Here is a 22747-nt window from a genome sequence, read left to right on the forward strand (position 1 = left end):
TCTTTTGTTTAAGGCTGACAAACTTTATTGCCATGTTTACTTTAACTCCTTTGGGCATCCTTTACAGATACTCCTTCCATCCAAAACTGTTCCATGCCTAATGCTTGTGGCATGTGCTGTGCATCTGAGAGTTGAGCTGGAGTTTGTCACATAACAGTACACCTTCTGGTCCCTAAGGGTCATGTCCACTCATGAAAGAACCCTTTACATCAATGGATATTTGAATAAAAATGGTGGTAAGATGTACGCCCCGGCATTTGCTTACTGCACTCTTGACTTTAATATATGTTGTATCTAAATAAAGAGTGGATTTGCTCTGATCTTAGAAACCTTACCTTTCACTTCCAGTTTGCATTCAACTGCAGCCTCTCCAAGTTCATTGACTGCTTTGCAGGTGTAAGTGCCTCCGTCATAAGGGTTGGGTTTGCGGATCTCCAAGGTACAGACACCTTGGTTCCCAAACATTCTGTATCTTGGGTCATTTATTATAGTCACTTTGTTTTTCATCCAGGTTATTTTGGGCTGTGGTAAAAAGTGCACACAAATATAGGCAATTAAATGTTAATCTCTTTCTGTGACCTTGTATTAAAGTTGAATGATATATTAGTGGTATACAATGAAAAAATATTGAAAAAAGGGAAGTTGTAGTCCATCCATAAAAATAAGTTTGGGCCATATCATGCCATCATTTTTTAAGCACAGCTCCCTGTGGCCCTTATAATTTAGCTGAATTCGATCAAGTTAATATTTTTGGGTGGGCAAATATGTAGATCAGTTACATTACAAAGGGTGTGCCATACAATAGTAAACTGACTAATAATTTTCAAGATCTAACTATTCTAGGTTTGTCAATAAAGCTGTTTTGTTTACTAGTAACCAATGCATAGAACTTAATCCAAAACCTTGGAAGTGAATGGTGGATCAGAGAACACTTCTGAATAAAAATTCTGAATTTGATTTTACTGGGTCACTTCAATTTTCTACTCTGGAAAATTGGTCAAAGAGAGAGAGAAAAACTCAGTTGGGCAGGGAGCATGTGTTTGTACAGTGCCTAGCACAATGTGACCCAAATCCTAACTGGGCCTTTTGCTTTAAACCAAAATCCTTATTGATGTATTGACCATGCAGCTCTTGTAAGTTACTGAAGTAGCAGCCCTAGATTTGCCTGATCAGCTGGGAAAAGTCCATATTTTCATTAGGATAATCTGTGGACTAAGTAAATCTCATAATACCCACGTTGTAGAGGGGTAAACTGAGACGAAGGAGATGTGGTTTGTCCATTGTGATACAACAAATCAATGGCAGAACGGCCAAGAGTACTTTAGGTATCCTGACTCTTGCTCCATTCTTTAGCCCACTGATTCTCCTTAGAGCATGTGTGTGAATTATAACAGGAACAGTACTAGAAAATATTAGTGACTGATTAAATTTTCCTTTCCCTTCACTGATGTTATTAAGTGGTATGCCATACCTTTGGATTTCCTCGAACACTGCAGTTCAAAGTAGCATTGTAACCAGCTACAGCATATGTGTTAATTAAAGGTTGAGTAAACATTGGTGCTTCGGTGAAATTAAAGTCTTCATAAATTGGATTTTTGTAGACTTTACCTATGAAATAAATACAAGATGTTAGGAGCTGTTAGAACAAAGTTAAGCATTTCATACTGTTTTCAACAGTATTCAACAGTATTCAACAGTGAAGAGTGAGTCTGCTCTAATTTCCACTGCTTTATATACCAGTGTAACTCCATTTATTGCACTCATTCTCACTAGCATGAGAGCAGAATTAAGCCTGGAAAGTTACTGTAGTTTCTGATCATACTGTACAGAGGACTTAAAATCTCCCCTTGTTGTATGAATACGTGGTATATTAAGTATAATTTATACTCTGTATGCATGCCTGCAATTACACACACACTTTGAACAACAATATGAATACTGACTAACGGGCTGGTAAGAGTGATCAAAGAGGTGACTAAAATGTCATCTTAATGTTCCACATTTATTCTTGTCACTGATTTCTTTTCCTAATTTGTTCCATCTACAACTAGTATTTCCTAACTGCCAGTACTGTAAACTAGGGCTGGCACAGTCTCTGAAACTCCGTATGTTCTTCTGCTTCATATTGCACAGCACCACCAGTAAAGACAGCAGAAAATGTGTTGATCCTGTATAAAACAAAATCTAGTAGAGCTGGCTTTCTCGCTGATAATGTATCTGCACTTGTGGTGCTAATAGTAGTACAAACATTATTTTTCTCTGTAAACTATGCTGATGCATAGAATGGACATACGAGGTGAAATTCACCCCTATGCCAAGGGCCAGCACAAGGGTTATGCACCACTTACACCTTACTTAGGCTTTCCAACAGGTGTTCATGGGTGCATGGGCCATGTGCTGGCTCTCAGCACAGCGGTGAATTTTCAGTGACAAAAAACAATTTCTACAGCCCCTCTTCTGATCACCCTCACCCCACTTTTAAATAGAAAACTATTTCCCCTCTGAGAGATCTCACGGAGAACAGCCAGCTTTGTGAACTCACTGTTTTTAGTTTCCTTTATGAAGTCCCCATTTTTGATGGGCAGAATGGAGATGCTTTTCTTTTGAGTGAGAGAACAAAGTTCTGTGTCGCCAATAGGAATGCCATTAGCACTGGCTAGTACAGCAAGTGATGGTTGTCACACATCTCTTTAAACTTAAGCCAGCTGCCTTAACAGGACATACTATATCGGAGAGACTGAGCATTCCTGAACTCAGGTCATGCCAATTGCCATTCTCCTTTACAACGGTTTATGTATAGATTACAACAATACCTTCTATTTTAAACTGTTTGAAAACTCAGATATATAATTCAGAATTGAGAGAGAAATTGATGTTACCATTTAAAATCAAGCGTCATCCTCCCATGGTTTGTTGCTTGTCCCATAATTTGCAGTTGTATGTAGTGAATGCCATACACTACCAAACTGGAATGGCAGCAATTTACACTCACTTTGCACAGGTGTAAGTGGCTACACCAGGTACAAACAGTGGAGAATCAAATCTTTTGTATCTGATTCCCTTCCCCACTCTGAACCCCATCCTTCCCTCTTAAGAACATAATTGACAGCTAACCATCCTTTGCGATCACAGCACTCTCTCTGGTCATTGTCGCATCCTCACTGAGGCCACACATGTTTTCAGCGAAGATCCGGAAGTAGTACTCATTTCCTATGATGAGTTCAGTAATGGTGGCACTGGTTCGGTGGTAGTGCTCAATTACAGTGAACCATTCCTGCAAGACACAAATACAGACTAAGTTTGCCTGCAACACATGTCATTTATCAACAGCTAGGGTTTAGAATAGCCACCGTGCATATGAAAGCATGAGAACAAATTTTAAGGAATTTATATAACCAGTAAGGCATAATACAATAACTGAGTTGATGGCAATGGATTCTAAGCTAATCACTACACAGTAACTGGGTGATGATGGAAGAGTCACAAGCAATTCACCATTGCACTATGAAGGGTGAATGGAAAGTGAATGCTATTAAATTGTCACATTCTGACGGTTAGTCACGCAGGATAATTGTAGGAATTGCAATATTACAAAGGTCCTACTGTGCAAGAGAAGAAAGGCAGGCTCTGCCACTCAGATTTCATGTTGCTGACAGAGAAAGTATTGGTGCAGATAAGAATGCAATCCCAGTACTAATCTGCCTCCTCTGGCACTAGCCTAAATGAACAATATGATTATGGAAAGGATGATTCCATTCCAGTTATTTCTCATGATTTAAGAACAGTTGGTAGGAGGAGCAGTGAATACAGCCCAAACTACAGACGCTTCATCAGCCAGGTGACTGGATCTTAGAGGCTCTTTCTCTTAGCAGTAGCAACAATACAGTCTAAGGAGAGAATTTTTATTTGATAAAAATATGACTTCCAATTCATTTTTTATTTAATTTTGAGAAATAATGTGTAAATAAGGGACACTGACACAATGTAATAAACAGCTAAAAAACCCTGTTTGTTAAATCAGTTTTTGAGGCAGTTCCAGGGGCACAGTTAGAGGACAGAAACAAGCATTCAGCGTATGGCATGTGTATTTTTTTTTTCTGTAACAAAGTCCTGTGGATGTGATTTCATCAGCTCTGAATTCCTGTGATTTCTGGCACAACACTCATCTCTTGGGAAGTATTATATACGCCAGTGCATACTGCTTCAGGCATCTATCTGCATAGCTCTCAAGAGACCCATGTTTAGATGAAAGGCATCTCTTTAAATATCAAATTTAAATTTGATCTTGGTACACAATATCCACCTAGTGAGATCAGCAAAACTAATGCTAAAAATATTATTCACGTAAAGCAGAATCTGACCATGAAAATGTTCTCTCTTTTATTTATGCCACCCCTTCCAGTTGTCTCCCTTTCTCACAGTATATATTTATGTAAGTTTCTTGTGCCAGAGTTTATACTGATATGTACTAAACCCGCAAAGCCACATTATTTTAGACTTCCCAGTAATATAGCTCATAGCGCTCAGAAAGGATCATCCACTTGAAAGAACTTGAGACATCCTTTCTTTAGAGGCAACTGTTTAAGAAAATGTCCCTTTGGAAACAATCATTATTTAAAATCCCCCTTAGTACTCTTACAGGAAAATTCTTGTCACAGACAGTGTGGAGATAACATGGAATCACTGCCCTATGAGCACACAGTACACTTTGGACACTAGTTATTATTTTATTTTGTATTACAGTAGCACCTAGAAGTCTGAACTGAGACGGGCCTCCATTGTGCTGGGCACTGTGTATGCATATAATCAGAGACAGGTCCTGGCCAGAACAGCTTATGGTCTAAAGAGAGATGAAGGGTGGGAGGGGGAATAAAGTCACAGGGAGGTGAACTGACTGGTCAAAAGTCACAGAGCAGGTCAGTGTATTAGTATCCTACTCATGCAAACTGGTTCATCTCTCTTAGATTCACAATGTCCAAACTTGCAGTATCTATTAAATGTAGAAATCCAACCGCTGTCTCTTACAGAGCTATAAACAGGGGCTTGGTTGTGAAATAACACAATAATTAGCTCTCATATACCACTTTTCATCTACAAATCTTAAAGCACTTTTCAAATTAGGTAAGTATCAGTATCCCAAACTGTAAAATAGAGATAATGATACTTACCTAATTTGTGAAGTGTAGTACAGAGAAGTGAAGGGATTTGCCCCAGGTCACCAAGCAGGCCAGTGACAGCTGGGAATAGAACTCAGATCTCCTAACCACCTAGTGCAGTGTTTCCCAAACCTGGGATGCTGCTTGTGTAGGGAAAGCCCCTGGTAGGCTGGGCTGGTTTGTTTACCTGCCACGTCCGCAGTTCCGTCCGATTGCAGCTCCCACTGGCCTTGGTTCGCTGCTCCAGGCCAATGGGAGCTGCTGGAAGTGGCTCAGGCTAAGGGACATACTAGCCGCCGCTTTCCATAGCCCCCGTTGGCCTGGAGCAGCAAACCACGGCCAGTGGGAACCACTGTTGGCCGGACCTGCGGACGTAGCAGGTAAACAAACCAACCCACCCTGCCAGGGGCTTTCCCTGCACAAGCGACGTCCCAAGTTTTGGAAAGAGTGACCTAGTGGACTATCTGTGGGGCCACACTGCCTCCAAAATGAGCATTTGGGTTTTGATTCTCTATTTCCAGAGGGAATAAAACAGAATTATTTCTCTGAGCTCCTCGTGAACTCTGAGGGGTTTAGACAAATGAGATGCAGATCTACTCCTGCCCATCCCCCTCACTTGCCCCATCTCTAATCTGAACACAGATTTATAAATACACATGTTCTCATTTATAAACTTCGAGTATTGTGGACACTGAGATTTTCTGATGAACTTTTGAGATTTTCGGAGTAGTGATGTGGTTCTGTAATGATCCAATGCATCAGTCATCGACATTTGTCCATGCAAATAGGGCTTTTTATATTTAAAAGAAAGAATGTGATGGCTGTCGGATTTAAACTGAGTCAAACATATTTTATTACTTACCATGCTCTTCTTGTCTGCTTTTTGAATTGTGTACCCAGTAATGGCAGCATTACCATCATCCTTCGGTGGCTGCCATGATAAAGCAACATTCTCTCCCCAAACATCCTCAATCTTTACAACATGTGGTGGGCCAGGGCGATCTGTAATGATGATATGGCATGGTCATCTTTGCATTACGCCTGATTTCTGTTTCTCTCTCTCTCTCTGATATATGATATACCTCTATCTCTATCTAGATATAGCTAGATATAGATATATATCTTACACACACAAAACAATGCTAAAAGAAAAATGCAAAGTCAATCCCTCAAAAGTTAGGAAATGCCGGAATTCAAGTTGCCTCTAATTTGGCCTTTAATTTTGGCCTTTAATTTGACCCCATTGTGCATATGCGTTATGATACAGGCTTCAGTTACATGATCACATACTATTTTGGCAAAGTTATAAGCAAATGAAAATGTGACCTTATAATGGGAAGTCTCAGGCAAGCTTAAGTATAGGCTGTGCTACCAGCTTCACCTATAAGCTATAGATAGTGTATGAGATTTCCCAGGTGTCTCTCTTTTTTCCATCATAAGGCTTTTAACACTGGTGGTCTCTGCCAAGTCATGTTTGTGAGAAACTAACTCTTGCTACAATAGAGCTGTATCAGATCTGACTGAGTGCCACCTTAACAATAAAAAGCTTCAGTGTTTCAGACAAATATGGAACATAAAAATCCATTACAAACAGTAAAGTAGTGTAGGATTCTAGGGTGGGACTGGAATGTTCAGGCTGGCTACTGACGTTTTGTACAGAGATACCGAATGATACTAGCTGAGGACCTGGCTCAGAATCTCTGGCCATGTGAGCTGAAGTAGAGAGGTACCATTGTAGAGGAGGCTGTAACTGGAAATCTCACGTTTTCCTGGTAACCGGTAATATGTTTTTGAAGTCTGCTTTGCCAAAATATTTTTTTAAACATACCAACTACTTGAATATCTATTGTAGCTTTGTCCACCAAGTTGTCTACTTTCACTTTCAGGTCATATTTTCCTGAGTGGCTCCTCTCTGCCTTTCGGATAAAGATGATAGTATCATTTTCACTGTTGCGGATGTTAATTTGGTTCTTGTCTACGGAAGCACCATTTTTCTTCCAAGATACCTTTGGTCTTGGTCTTCCCTGTAAAAAGCCATGGAACTACTGAAGTATGCTTTTGGGAGGAGAAAGAGGTGTTAGGCTGTTGCAAAGACAAAAAGGAAAGTCTTCTTGAACCAGAACGGTGGAAACTCTTTAAATAAAAAGCAGATAATTCTAAACACAAGACAATTCAGAGGTGGTCAAGTGTTCATATACGTGTTTTTTTCTGCACATAATGTGCAATATTATTTTGTTTTTAGAGGTTCTCAGAAGCAGATGTCCTAAGAGAATCACAGTGCGATGCCAATAGATGCTAACTTGTTGATCATTCAGTGTCACTACTGGGAGTTTGCCCTTCTAGAAACGAGAATTTCAGAAGTGCTGTCCAAATATGGTAACCTCAGGTCTTTCAGAGTATTTTGGCTGAGTGTATACACTACATAGTAGTACTTTTATTTTAGCAGGAGCAGCATTTCCTATAGCACATATTGTGCCTGGCATCTGTGTATGTGCACAAAGGAAGGAGAAGGCAAAAGGTATGGACACAGTAGGGGTTCTTGCATTCAGCAGAGCAAGGACTCTGCAGACATGTATTACTTGAACAGCTAGCCTCTGCAGGGGGTGTCAATGAGGTCAGGCTATAGCCCTGCCTCCAGCCAGCAGAGCTAACCAGCTGGAGTAGAAAGCGCATGTTGCATCCTTGGAAGTGCTGGTGCAACAGCTGTGCTTCCCAGGTACTCTACGAGGCATTATTGCACAAAGATTCTGCTGGGTTGGTGAAACTTCACACTACCCCCAAAGCAAGATAGTGAATAAATGTCACATTCCAGCTCTGGACACCATATCTAATCATTGTCTATTGCAACCATTCTGTGCTGTGCTAGTGATTCTCTTGTGTGTAGTGGCAAGTCTCCATTGGAGATTATGGGGTATTCTGTGGACAACAACAGACAACAGATCAGCACTGTTTGCTAATTACAAAATTCAGGCTTTGGCTTAGCACAGTCTGATTTCAGAAGGCACAGAAAAAGCCATCTGGCAGGTATCCTGACTGACCAGGATTTAATTCTGCTTAAATTAACTTCATGCTCCACCACAGTTGTATAACATGCAGTTCTAACAATCGCAATATAAGAAAAATAACCATTAATAACTGTGTCTTTATTTCTTACTTGGAAAGGAATAACAAGATTCACAGCTTCTCCAACCCTTCGAATGTAGGTTTGTTTTAAGTGTCTTGGTAGACGAATCTTTGGAGGTTCTAAAAAAACACATTTTAAAAAGTAGTATGTTTTTGTGAGCACCAACGTTAGTGACGTTAAAACCTATGCCTACATTTCTCCAAAGTTAGATGTGAACTGGATGCCTCCATTTTTGGGTTCCCAACTTAAGACATCTTAAAGAGACCTTATTTTTTAGAAAGTGCTGAGCACACTGATAGGCTAATGGGTAGGTCAGTGATGGATACCATTAAAAATGAAATGATCAAACTGCACAAAAGGATGAAGGGCCAGATCCTGCTCATGCTAAAGCCCCTCTGTGCTATTCCAGTGGCTCAGAAGGTCTTTAAAAATGCCCTATCTGGCCAGCTGAGGATTCCCCTACCATAGGAAAAGGCTATGGGAGTTGCTAAAATGTTCAGAGTGCTGCTACACTTTCATGATCCCTGCCTGATATATTGGCCCCATGCTAAATTGTTCTCATTTATGCTAGGCCAAACCAGCCCCCAGCAGCCCCCTGGATTGGACAATTGCAAAGGCAATATACAACTAACTACCTTTGGTCCCAGCTGGCTACAAAGATATTGGGGGGTAAATAACTTCACATGGTGCCAGGGCAGTTGTACTGATCCAATAGTGGACAACAATGTGTGTATGAACTGATGGTTAAATTCAGCTATATTACTAGCTCTCAAATTTCAAATCTTGCCCATGTGATCACTGGTCAGCAACATAAGAAGGGAATGAGACTGAATGTAAGTGTAACCATATGTTTTTGCGTTACTGTTCCTTCCACTTTTTGAGACAATGAAAATGCAAATTGAAGTGACAGATGTGGCCTACTTTCACCACTGTGCCTGCAGCTTGTTCTATCTAGCATCAGTGTTGCCAATTCTTGCAAAAGTCTCATCAGATTTGGTGTGCTGTTTATTATTTTTTAAGCCCTAGTTCCTGGAGTCATGTAAGTACATGAGAATCTCAACTTTCATTAAAAGAAAAAACAAACTTCTAGCCTTCTTGGCTGTGGAAAGAAGCTTGAAAACATGAGGTCTAAGGCTTCAAAAAACCCCAAACTAACCAGAAGGCAAACAAAAACAACCCAAAATGTATGATTTATAAGGCAAGCTCATGATTTTTGAACGCTTGGAGCTTGCAGTACTGCATTGGCAGGGCTTCAGCATGTGACTGTATGGCAGTGCTTCTCCAGTCTCCAGCTGCAGGTGCTAGTCACAAGAAGGAGGAAGCATGAATGCTGAAAGTGTGTGTGTATTGGTGAGAGAAGAGATAAACAGTGGTGTATCTTACCTATAACTTCCTTGACTAAAATAGGTTGTGGGTGCAATCTAGGTTCACTGGGACCAGCAGCATTCACAGCTTTCACTCTCACGAAAATTCTGGATCCAGTTGGCAGGTCAGTGATGGTGTACCTTGTTTTGTCTGTCAGTTCTGGGTTAGCCACTATCCATTCTTCCGCTGGTTTAGGAAAAAGAAATGAGGGAGCAAAATTAGAGAATTATATATGTAATCACTTCTCCATGGAGAAAACTTACAGTATAGTGAACAACTGCACAGAAACTGTTGCTGATTAATGATTTTATTCTCTAATAATGCTATTATATGACACTGATTTGGATTAATACAGAGATAATAAGTAGGGAAATGTTTCTAAGGATACTCAGCATTGTCTCTTTAAAAAATATTAAAAAGTAAATACATGTGAACAGTAATTACAGGATGTAATTATAGAAATCCATTAAAAGTCTTGATAAAAAACAAGGGCATATAGAATGTGGTTTCCAAAAGCACTCAGCATTGGCCTAACTCTGCTTCTGTTGAAGTCAATGAGAAATTTACCATTGACTTCAGTGGGAGCACGGTTAGACCAGCACTGAGCACTTTTAAAAATCATACCTGTTGTGTATAGATGATAGTAGCACAAAATTAGCTATTTATTTAGTGTCAGTTTTCCTATGACTATTGCTTCATTTGGGAGACATCATGGTTCATGGACAGCGCCTAGGATTAGCAATCTGAGTTCTATTCCCCAGCTCTGCCACTGATTGGCTATAGGTAGGTCACCAAAGCTCTCTGTACCTCAGTTGTCCCATTTGTAAGATGGAGCTAATGATATTTACTTACAATGTAGAGTGTTCTGAGATCTAAGTATGGACAAAAGCATATGATCTAACTGCATTATATTGTTAGCTCTAATGCTTATTAATGAAGTGTTTGTTATTTAGCTACTTTAGAATTTTAACAAATAGGGCTGTCATGAAAAACAGACTTTCTGCTTGTCACTTTAAGAAAAAAGGACAAGACTGATCAGAGTTCTTCAAATGATTCCAGCGTTCTCTGTTTTTTCATCTTGCTGTAATACAGTCACATATAATTCATGGATCCATTGCAAAATTACATATTTTTAGAAAAGCCCAGGTTACATATGACAGTTTCCCCCATCGCTCCCCTCCTGCCCTCCATATTTGGATCACTTTAAGACCCCTAGCTTTTTGGCATTCAGAGTCAGATTTCTATAGCAACAAGTCAGGAGTTTAACTTCTCTTATAAAGAAAAAACACACCACTATGGTATTAGCCCTCAAGACTAGTTACACTGTTACAATTTTTAGTGCACTGGAGAATTACTGAAGAATATTGGGGTACATTTTTATAAGGATGGGACTCACTCTAAGGAAGAGATTAAACACAGTTCTATTTAAAAAAATTTCTTCCAACTAACACAAGAGGCTTGAGGTCAGGGATTCAGTTTCCTGATCCTTTCCCCATCATCTGAATGCTCCTAGAGCTTTCTGTGAGTAAGAAAAGCCTCAGGTTCTGGAAGTTTATGGCCCCCAAAGTCAGTTAGGCTCTCAGAAATCTGTCTTGGTAGGATAAGAAAGTTTTATAACCTTCATTGAATACTGTACCTTCCAGGTCATAAGTTGCTTCCACCAATTCATCACACAGATCTGCCGATATACCTTGTGAGAGTCCATCATTAAAATTAATCAGACACCCACTTTCACACAAGAGTATTGTCAGTGGTTAGCATTCCCTGTTAGTAATTATGCATAGATCTGTACTGGTCCCTGAAGATTCAGAGGAACCTGTAGGGTGATCAGGGACTTTGCAGGCAAAGTGCATCTGGGGTGAAGGACATTCACCAGAATAAAGCTTGTATAAGTAGTACTCTTCCAGGTAAGCAGAGTAGTATAATTGGTTTCCTCCATGGTTTACTAAGGCCAAGGATCCACCCACAAAGTGAAGTTGAAGAAGAAAGAACCACAACTGACTCAAATAGGATAACTCAAGAAAGTTTTTGTTGTGCTATCTTCTCTCTGCATCAAGTTTCCATTCTTCTTCATACCACTGCTTTGCTGTCTTCAACCCTATCCCTTGGCCTGGGTGCTTTGTGCCTGAATCTCTCAGTGAACTGGGAAATACATCTGGCTATTTAAACCCATGAGCATCAGGGCATTTGCCTCACTCCATTTGAGCATCCCTACAGCAAAACCCCTAGTGGCTCCAGAAAGAGTTTTGGTCCCTAACAGTAATCAGTTTGTGCTCAAGTGGGAACAGAAATAAGGCCTAATCATATCTGGATAAACATCTTGCCCCTCAGACTGCATGTGGCTTGGCAGAACAGGACCTCTTTTTTGGGCCAGTTGCAACTTTGAAGGTAGGTGGGAGCTACTATTCAGAGTGATTATGGCTCTAGAGATGGCTAATAGGGAAGAAGAGATGCTCTTCTGAACTATTCATGGTGCTCAGGGAAAAGGTGGCAGGTGGGACAGAAGAAATTATTTTTTGGACTGATCAGTTATGAAAAGGGGAAAGGAAAGAGAAAAAAGGAGAGTTTGAGAAGAGAAATGGAGCAAAAAGGGAGAAGGAAATACAGTACAAAAGGAGGGAATGGCAAGAAAGAGTATTGAGTGAGGGAGGACAAAGAGAATAGAGGGAAGGAATGAAAAAGAGGTTTGAGAGAGGACAAATATAACTAATGGGGAAGAAAGAAGAATAGCAGAGTGCAGGAATAAAAGTTAATCTAAAGTAACCCCTAAGGCTGTCATGGCCATAAAATCATGGGCTCTGTAATTTCCACAATTTTAAAAATCCATTATTTTGGAACTGTTGCGTGCTGGTGGATGGATGTGATGGCAAGGATCTGAGCCAATTCAATTGAGAACCTTGTAAGCTGCCAAGTTGCTAGCTTTCAAAATAGACCCAGGTCTAAGTGGTTGCACAGGTCCTGTGCGGGCCCTTTGTACAGGGATGAATTTCACTTGTAGACAGCAAAAGCTCATTAACTAACCCTGAGATGACACAAAGAACAAGACCAATCCCTATATTACTGAGGTTTGATTCCTCCAGGGTGGATAAGGTTTCTCTCACCGCCCAGGAGTAAAAGGAAAAAAAAGATCTTCCGCCCCCTTTTTAAAGGAGAATCAAGCTGGATATTAAAGGCTGGCTCTGGGGTAGGATCTCTTGTGTTCAAATGTGTTCCCTGTTATCACAGTGCAAGCCCCACAGTGCAAGTTCTAGATATTCATCCCAATGCTCCAGTTCTGCAATAGATACATGTAGATGCAACCTTACAGCTGCATGGGACCCACTGAAGCCAGTGGGTCTCTGAATGGCTACAGGGATCCATCTGTGTGGATCCAACTGCAGGATCAGGCCCTACACTGGGAAAATAAAGGTTTCTAGGGTACAAACAAATGCCTGTGACATCTAACACTTGTAATCTGTATATTTCTATGATTTTCCTCCTTCTCTCTGATTTTTCCTAAAAAATTTGATGATTAAAAAAACTCTAATAATCCCACATTCAAGAGCAAGAAAGAGACAACATACTACTGAAGGGATAAAGAAGCGGGCAAGAAAGGCGGAATCAGACAACACAAAGAATGACAGATACTGACATTCCAAAGAATTATTAAACATTATAGAAAGATTAGTCCGAGGGACAACAGACACTGGAAAAGACTGAAGAGAACACATTGTAAGAAAGAAAAAGGCATACACAGTAAGTTAATTATCTATTTGTTTGTATTTTCTATAAAGCTTGCTTCCTAAATGTTATGATAAAATATATACATAAATAATATGGATTGTGTATATATAAATGTATATGTATATATGTGAGGCATATATAGATATATAAAAACACACACAGAAATCTATGTAAAATACATTGTAATCATTGTATTTTATCTGAGGTGGGTAACACCAAAATGACAGACTCAACTGTCATTTTGTTGTATCTTCTTATGTTTTAAACCTATCTGAAAGAAAAAAGTAAAGAATTTGCTCTGTTCGACAGGTATACAAGGATCTTTTGTCTCCTGCCACTTTAAATGTATATTTGGAAAATCCTTCTCAATACTATCACTGATATTATCATAAATAAATAGTATATTTAGCCTCTTATCTGATTAGAGAAAATTCGTCGTGCTCTTCTGCCATGAGCTTCATAGTACTGAGACTTTAAGGCCATATTATATCCCTGATTTTTCTTTTTTTGCCCAAACTTCTATTGACTTCAATGGGAGCTATGTGTTTGGAACAAGGGCATAATGTATGGCAGCTCTTAGATTCATTAAGTCATCAGTTGCCTTCTTAGTGCAGTGTTTTCTACTGAGTTTATTAATAACATCCATGCCTGTGCGTTTGAAATATCACAGGAAAATAGGAATGTATCAAGTATGTGCTGCATTTGGATCTAGTACGCATATTTCCTCTTTCCAGACCTTCTCCCATTTCCCTTCCTCCATACATGAAGGAAAACCCTTCCTACTATTCCAGTTGTGTTTTACCTTTATGTCAACTGCTCAGTGCCTCTGAGCTTCTTCAATTCTCTTTCCCACTCCTTACGGATTTTCAGCCCACTCCTACAAGGTGCTGAGGGCTTCCTCAGAGGTGTTGACAGCCCTTTGCTGCCATTGACTTAACTGAGATTTAAAGCCACTCAGTACCATGCAGGATCTGGCTGATTTTCTGCTCTATTTTTTCCACTGGGGTGTTTAAATCCCAAAAAACTTTCCTGATGTGTGTCATATGTTCTATCCTGTACAGCTCTTGCCTTCAGGCTGAATCCTATAGACCGTACTCATGAAAAACTCCTGTTGATTTAAATGCACAAACTGGCGTTCATTTGTAGAGACTTGTGTAATATCATTATACTAGTCCTTAGATTAACAGCATAGATAACATCACAAGTGGTTAAAATGAACTAAACTGAACCACTGTTCATCAAAATTTGCATTTTTCTGGCAGACCCATTCCCCTGGATGACTCAGAAATAGTCATCTTGGATGCCCACAATGACTGGAGTTTGCTTATTCCACTGTGTCAAGTTTTGCTTACCCATTCCAGATGTCACCAGCCTTTGTTGTTTCTGTCCCCAGACTCCATTTGTATGTCCACTCATAAGAAAGCTTCTGCTAAGTATGTAACTGGGAAACACTGAAGTTTTGCTATTTGATCACTTTACACAGTAAAACTGCTGGTTGTATGATATACATTGTTTGCATTTCTCTGTCTCCCATTATTTTCCTCTGCTCATTTAATTTTCTCTCCCCTGTTTCACCGTTACACTCCTCCTATCCTCCTATAGGCCTCTATCGCCGATGAAAAATCCTGTACATGAACACTCCCAAATGCAAGGAGCATTCAAAATCCAAATCTGAATGTTGTGGCTTGGATCACTTCTATTTGATGATATACCACAGCCACAGGGCTGTCTGTCCTCTGTGTGTGAAACAGGTACTTAAGGAAGCCACTATTGATTCCAAACAGATTTAAGATACCAGATATAGACTCTCCAAGCCACTATGTGACTGGACTTTAATCCAAAACAAGTAAAAATGTGGTTCTCCAGTTTTCTCCGACTGCCAATTAGGAGGTTCATTTGTCCTGCTTTTCCTTTTCCCCCATCCATCCAAATATTTAATCTCTCTGGTGTGGCCAGATTTCATGTCCTCAGGGAGCAAGCTGTGGAAGCCCCTGAACAATGAACTCTTTCACCTCAGCACAGTGCACAGCCACCAAGTCTCTAGACTAACTGGATGTTGTTTTGAAATGCCAGCTCAAATGTAGGAACAGATAGGTGTGCAGGAGCTAGAAAGGAGCCTGGATGAAACTCAATAGCTTGAGAATTCTGGCTGGTTAACTTTTACCTCAAAGCAAAAGTCAGCTCTTATGGAGAAAAGGTGGAGCAAGTCTCACCTATTTTAAGCACTAGGAGCATACCATAGTTACTGTCACTTACTTCCTTCAAAGCAGTACTCTATAACATAGCCGTCTAAACCTGCTGCTCCAATGTGATCTGGTGGCCGCCATTTCATTGTAACGGTGCTATCAGTTACTCCATCAACTGCCAGGAGAGTTGGTGGACTGGTGACAGCTAAAAATAAAGAAAACATCTGTATTAGCATTCAAATGTGCCCTTATGATATACAGCAAGTGGGAATCTTCTAATTGCTGCCCAAAGTGGCAACACAGATTCTAGGGCATAGATACTGGACAATTTAAGGTTTTATTTCTCACCTTTATGAAAGGTGTGTGTTTTATTCTGTCCCATTAGAAATTAAGAAACACCTGCTCAGTAAATAAAATATTGGCCCTCCAGCAACTGCTCCCAGAACTTCCATCCATGAGGCTCTGCAGCACTCATGTGTATTTGGATAGATGAGAAGATCCTCCGACCACAGTATTGTTACTCTCAGAAAAGGAGAGGACCATACTGCAGCAGCAGTCTTTCCCCATGCTCCCTAGGATTATGAGTGCCCTCTGTAAAAGTCAGCAAACCCGTACTGACAGAGCCAGATTAAGATTTATTGGGACCCTGGACCCAAATAACATTTGTCCCCCTCCCCCACCACACCCTGAGGGCCCAGGGGTGCTGGAACCGGAGCGGGGTGGAGGGCAAGGCCTTCCACTTTTAAAAGTGGGAGGGCTATGCTTGCCCACCTTTTAACATGGGCGTAATGGCCTTGGGCAGGCGCGGAGTAGTGCTGGCAGGGGCTGTATTTCGTGGCAGGGGAGCTGATAGGTTGACAAGCTCGCATGCTAAGAAGTGCAGACTCTGCTAGTGGCACCAGCCTCTTCCAGTGCAAGGCTGAGGAGGGCCTTAGCGCCCCCCCCCCTCCACAGGGCCCCATTCCCTGCTCCTCCTCTTCCTCCTGAGGCCCTGACCAGGCCAGAAGCTGGAACCTGGCACTATAAAGAGCTGCCCAGGGAGTCCAGTTGCTATGCAGAGCCTTGGACCCTCCACCTGCCCTGGATAGCGTGCCCCGGGGGTGGGGGGCAGGGACATGGACAGAGTCTGCTCTTGCCACGCTGGCTCCCACCCTAGGCAGGTGGAGGTTCTGAGGCTCATGGCCCAGTTCTGGCTTCTGGCCTGGCCAGGGAGGTGAGGCCTTGGGGGGAAGTGGGGGAAGCAGGGAGGGGCCACAGTTCCAGTGCCACTGGCCCTCCCATTTCTACCCAAGTTTTGACATTTCTGCAAGGGACCCCAAATTGGCCGGGGCCCCTGGGCATGCACCCTGAGGGCCCATGCATTAATCCACTGCTGCCTACTGACCTAGAGAATAAAGCACTGTGTGTAAAGGGAAATTGTGTTTATTAGAATCATTTAAAAACATGTGTCTTTCCACAAAGGTGCCAGCATAGCTTTCTGGGACAATGTCCATCAGGTTTAACCAGGCTGGGGTTTACTAGGGTCCTGGTCCATGATTAGGGCTCTTAGGTGCTACAACATTACAAATAATAAATAGTAGGGAATGCAAAACTATTTACAATATGGTTAATTTACCCTGGCTAAGAAAAGATGTTGAAACGATATTAGCTGTTCTGGGGGAAAGAAATGTGTTTTCACTAACATGGTAAATGGAGCATAGGGCTGGAACCCAGGACCTCCTTAAGTCTTAATCCTAGCTCTGCTACCTAACTTACTCCATGATTTTGGCTAACTTAACTACTTTGCTCCAGTTTTGCCATCTGTATAATGGAGTTGATACCTGTCAACTTACAAATGTGTTGAGAGGATAATTTACAGCTTGCACAGTTATTTGAAACTTCAAAGCACTATGCAAGTGCTAAATATTATTACTAAAGGAGCAAGCTTGAAAGAAACTCAGATCTCCATATGGAGTTTGTAGCATATGACACTGAGCCACTCAACACGAAAATATTGACATTTGATTTTTGGCCAATTTTTAAAATTAATTTCCAGTGCTTGGTTGCTTCCAGAATGAGAGATTTTTCTAAGGAATACATAGAGGAACCAAGACTATCACTGTCCTATTTTCTCGTGAATTCTGTCCACTGTATGCCACTTGTGTGCCCTTCTGCGTAAAATATCCCCTTGCTTCATAAAAAGAAGACATTCCAGGCAGAAAGTTAGGACTGTTGGATGCGGCTCTTTAAAATTTTATATACTAGTCAATGTTTTAAACGTGAAGATACGTCTATATTCTTGTTTACTCACCCAAGGGAACAAAAGCCTTTGAGGGCATACTTGGTTTGGAAATTCCTACTGCATTAACCGCAAATACGCGGACCTCATAAGCAACACCTTCAATCATCTTCTTTGGTTCAAATGTTGTTTCTTTACACAGGTCAAAATTCAGTCTCATCCACCTGGAGCTTTGTTTCTTTTTCCTTTCAATGAAATATCCTATTGAACAAACATAATTATGTAACCTGAAATAAGGGACTAGCATTTGTAAAATCAGATACAAAGCCAAAATGAATGCCATCTTTTTGGCCACTTTCTGGATACAACTCTATGTTCCCTTCTGACCCTTGGGGTTTTGCCGAAAGTACAAGTTAGGCTTTCTCCTCCAATTGCAACCATTTTTAAACTTAATTTTATAATATCACAGTATTTAGCCCACAGTGGTTAAGAGCCCAGGTCTACCAGCTTTTGAGCACCCCGATGTCCATTTATTGTAGCATATTGGAAGCTGCTCAGCTAGACATGGAACTGTTCCCTAAGTCTGCTAACTCTCAAAAGGAACAAAGTTTCAGAGTTTGGTGGTTTATGATAATATGCAAATTGCCCACTCTACTCAGTCCTGTCAGAATAGTGGTAATTTAATAACATTACAAGATGGTGAGGATAATCTTCATGTCTCCAAGGATCTGTAACCCAGATATCTAAGAAAACACCTCTTATGGAAGTTAACAGCCATATGATGCTCTTGCTGTTGATTTCCAAGAATTGAACTTTCCAGGACCAGAGGCTGAGTTGTTTCAATTTAGGGTCCATTTCTTTGGAGTTCACTTCGCTTGATGATACTATGATATTACCAAAAAAAAAGAAATGCACTTACCTAAGATAGGAGAGCCACCATCATAGGCTGGAGGTTCCCAGTTCATAAAACACCAGTCTTCACCCACCTCAGTCACATTTGGTGCAAGAGGAGGGTCCGGAATATCTGTTGCAAACACAATACATATATCTTTTAATTAGAAGAAAATGAACCTTTAAAACGTTTTTCTAAAATGAAGTAAAGGAGGACACAGAATGCTGTAAAATAAACAAAATAAAAATAACAATTCTTAAAGTGTAATCATGAGAGCAAGACTAGGAGCAGTTTTCAAAGGCAGAATAAACATGTCACAATAATCAAGTCTGGAGGTCAAGAAGGTATCGTTACTGTGACTAGATACAAGGTGGGAAGAAAATGTTAGGCTATGCTGGAGATGAAATCTTGTCCTGAACACTATAGAAACGTGGGCTTCAATGTTTAGCTCAGGAGGTCAAAAATAGCTCCCACTTTTTGAACCCTTTCAACTAATTTGGAGCAAACCTCTGCATAGAGAGAAAGGGATGATCTGGTGGGTAGGATACAATGCTATGGCCTGTTCAATTCCCCAGTTCAATTCCCTCCTCTGCCACAGGGTTTGTGAGTGAACTTGGGCTAGTCACTTATTTCTCTGTGCCTCAGTTCCCCCTCTGTCAAATGGTGATAAAAGCACTGATCTGCCTCACAGGGGAGTTGTGAAGATAAATACAACAAAGATTGTGAAGTGTGTGCCAAAATACTATGGAAATGGGAGCCACATAAGTACTGTAAACAGCTTAGATAGATCATTAGGGAGGACAGCCACTGCACATAAGGTACTTAGATGCTTCTTTCATCCTACAGCTGATAAGTCCATCTTAGGCTCCAAAAAGGGTCCATCTAGAAGGATGGGATCTAGAATGCCAAAAGCTGGGATGGGTCACAAAACAGAGGAGCTCTAGGGCACCATAAGAGATATGAAAGACTCATATTGCAAAAAGAAGCTGATTCTAGGCAGGCGATTTCTTTAACAAGTATTATAGGGATAACAGAAACATGATGGAATAGTAGTTATGACTGGAGTACAGGTATTGAAGGCTATGTGCTGTTTAGGAAAGCCAGAAATAAAGGCAAAGGTGGTGGAGTAGCATTGTATATCAATGATGAGGTTAACTGTAAAGAAATAAGAAGTGATGGAATGGATAAGACAGAGTCTGTCTGGGCAAAAATCACACTGGGAAAGAAAGCTACTAGATCCTCCCCTGAGATAGTGCTTGGAGTGTGCTACAGACCACCGGGATCTGATTTGGATATGGATAGAGACCTCTTTAATGTTTTTAATGAAGTAAACACTAATGGGAATTGTGTGATCATGGGAGACTTTAACTTCCCAGATATAGACTGGAGGACAAGTGCTAGTAAGAATAATAGGGTTCAGATTCTTCTGGATGTGATAACTGATGGATTTCTTCATCAAGTAGTTGAAGAACCAACAAGAGGGGATGCCATTTTAGATTTGGTTTTGGTGAGTAGTGAGGACCTCATAGAAGAAATGGTTGTAGGGACAACCTTGGTTCGAGTGATCATGAGTTAATTCAGTTCAAACTAGATGGAAGGATAAACAAAAATAGACCTGGGACTAGTGTTTTTTACTTCAAATGGGCTAACTTTAAAGAATTAAGGAAATTAGTTAGGGAAGTGGATTGGACTGAAGAAGTTGTGGATCTAAATGCGGAGGAGGCCTGGAATTACTTTGAGTCGCAGCTGCAGAAACTATCAGAAGCCTGCATCCCAAGAAAGGGGAAAAAAACCATAGGCAGGAGTTATAGACCAAGCTGGATAAGCAAGCATCTCAGAGAGGTGATTAAGAAAAAGCAGAAAGCCTACAAGGAATGGAAGAACAGTGGGATTAGCAAAGAAAGCTACCTTAGTGAGGTCAGAACATGTAGGGATAAAGTGAGAAAGGCTAAAAGCCAAAGGGAATTAAAACCAATAGTGAAAGGTTCTATAGCCATATAAATAAGAAGAAAACAAAGAAAGAAGAAGTGGGACCGCTAAAAACTGAGGATGGAATGGAGGTTAAGGATAACCTAGGCATGGCCCAATATCTGAATAAATACTTTGCCTCAGTCTTTAATAAGGCTAATGAGGAGCTTAGGGATAATGGAAGGATGACAAATGGGAATGAAGATATGGAGGTGGATATTACCACATCTGAGGTAGAAGCCAAACTTGAACAGCTTAATGGGACAAAATCGGAGGGCCCAGATAATCTTCATCCAAGAATATTAAAGGAACTGGCACATGAAATTTCAAGCCCATTAGCAAGAATTTTTAATGAATCGGTAAACTCAGGGGTTGTACCATATGACTGGAGAATTGCTAACATAGTTCCTATCTTTAAGAAAGGGAAAAAAAAGTGATCCGAGTAACTATAGGCCTGTTAGTTTGACATCTGTAGTATGTAAGGTCTTGGAAAAAATTTTGAAGGAGAAAGTAGTTAAGGACATTGAGGTCAATGGTAATTGGGACAAATTACAACATGGTTTTACTAAAGGTAGATCGTGCCAAACCAACCTGATCTCCTTCTTTGAGAAAGTGACAGATTATTTAGACAAAGGAAATGCAGTAGATCTAATTTACCTCGATTTCAGTAAGGCATTTGACACGGTTCCACATGGGGAATTATTAGTTAAATTGGAAAAGATGGGGATCAATATGAAAATTGAAAGGTGGATAAGGAACTGGTTAAAGGGGAGACTCCAATGGGTCATACTGAAGGGTGAACTGTCAGGCTGGAAGGAGGTTACTAGTGGAGTTCCTCAGGGATCAGTTTGGGACCAATCTTATTTAACCTTTTTATTACTGACCTTGGCACAAAAAGAGGGAATGTGCTACTAAAGTTTGCAGATGACACAAAGCTGGGGTATTGCTAACACAGAGAAGGACCGGAATATCATACAGGAAGATCTGGATGACCTTGTAAACTGGAGTAATAGTAACAGGATGAAATTTAATAGAGAAAAGTGCAAGGTCATGCATTTAGGGATTAATAATAAGAATTTTAGTTATACATTGGGGACACATCAGTTGGAAGCAACAGAGGAGGAGAAGGACCTTGGAGTATTGGTTGATCACAGGATGACTATGAGCTGCCAATGTGATATGGCCGTTAAAAAAGCTAATGCAGTTTTGGGATGCATCAGGCGAGGTATTTCCAGCAAAGATAAGGAGGTGTTAGTACCGTTATATAAGGCACTGGTGAGACCTCATCTGGAATACTTTGTGCAGTTCTGGTCTCCCATGTTTAAGAAGGATGAATTCAAACTGGAACAGGTTCAGAGACGGGCTACTAGGATGATCCGAGGAATGGAAAACCTGCCTTATGAAAGGAGACTCAAGAGCTTGGCTTGTTTAGCCTAACCAAAAGAAGGCTGAGGGAGGATATGTTTGCTCTTTATAAATATATCAGAGGGATTAATATTAGGGAGGGAGAGGCATTATTTAAGCTTAGTACCAATGTAGACACAAGAACAAATGGGTATAAACTGGACACTAGGAAGTTTAGACTTGAAATTAGACGAAGGTTTCTAACCATTAGAGGAGTGAAGTTCTGGAACAACCTTCCAAGGGGAGTAGTGGGGGCAAAAGACATATCTGGCTTTAAGACGAAGCTTTATAAGTTTATGGAAGGGATGGTATGATGGGATAGCTTAATTTTGGCAACTGATCTTTGATTATCAGCAGGTAATTATGCCCAGTGGTCTGTGATGGGATGTTAGATGGGATAGGATCTGAGTTACTGCAGAGAATTCTTTCCTGAGTGCTGGCTGGTGAGTCTTGCCCACATGCTCAGGGTTTAGTTGATCGCCATATTTGGTGTCGAGAAGGAATTTTCCTCCGGGGCAGATTGGCAGAGGCCCTGGAGGTTTTTCGTCTTCCTCTGCAGCATGGGGCATGGGTCACTTGCTGGTGGATTCTCTGTAGCTTGAGGTCTTCAAACCACAATTTGAAGACTTTAATAACTCAGACCTAGGTTAGGGATTTGTTATAGAAGTGGATGGGTAGGGTTCTGTGGCCTGCTTTGTGCAGGAGGTCAGA

At 40.8% G+C, this 22747-nt stretch overlaps 1 protein-coding gene across 3 annotated transcripts in view; it reads right to left on the reverse strand.

The window, feature by feature from the left end:
• Positions 1 to 22747, reverse strand: part of MYBPC1 (myosin binding protein C1) — a 113403-nt gene that overhangs the window by 15409 nt on the left and 75247 nt on the right. For all 3 annotated transcript variants that reach the window (XM_050945502.1, XM_050945497.1, XM_050945509.1), the window contains 10 exons: positions 18692 to 18796; positions 17845 to 18033; positions 15625 to 15759; positions 9664 to 9831; positions 8311 to 8399; positions 6985 to 7180; positions 6019 to 6158; positions 3115 to 3274; positions 1472 to 1608; positions 336 to 522 (listed from right to left, as the gene is read on the reverse strand). In XM_050945502.1, coding sequence (XP_050801459.1) covers positions 336 to 522; positions 1472 to 1608; positions 3115 to 3274; positions 6019 to 6158; positions 6985 to 7180; positions 8311 to 8399; positions 9664 to 9831; positions 15625 to 15759; positions 17845 to 18033; positions 18692 to 18796 — 1506 coding nt within the window. The remainder of the gene's footprint in view (positions 1 to 335; positions 523 to 1471; positions 1609 to 3114; positions 3275 to 6018; positions 6159 to 6984; positions 7181 to 8310; positions 8400 to 9663; positions 9832 to 15624; positions 15760 to 17844; positions 18034 to 18691; positions 18797 to 22747) is intronic.

The sequence above is a fragment of the Gopherus flavomarginatus genome, chromosome 1 (assembly GCF_025201925.1).
Source record: "Gopherus flavomarginatus isolate rGopFla2 chromosome 1, rGopFla2.mat.asm, whole genome shotgun sequence".
NCBI classification, from domain to species: domain Eukaryota; kingdom Metazoa; phylum Chordata; order Testudines; family Testudinidae; genus Gopherus; species Gopherus flavomarginatus.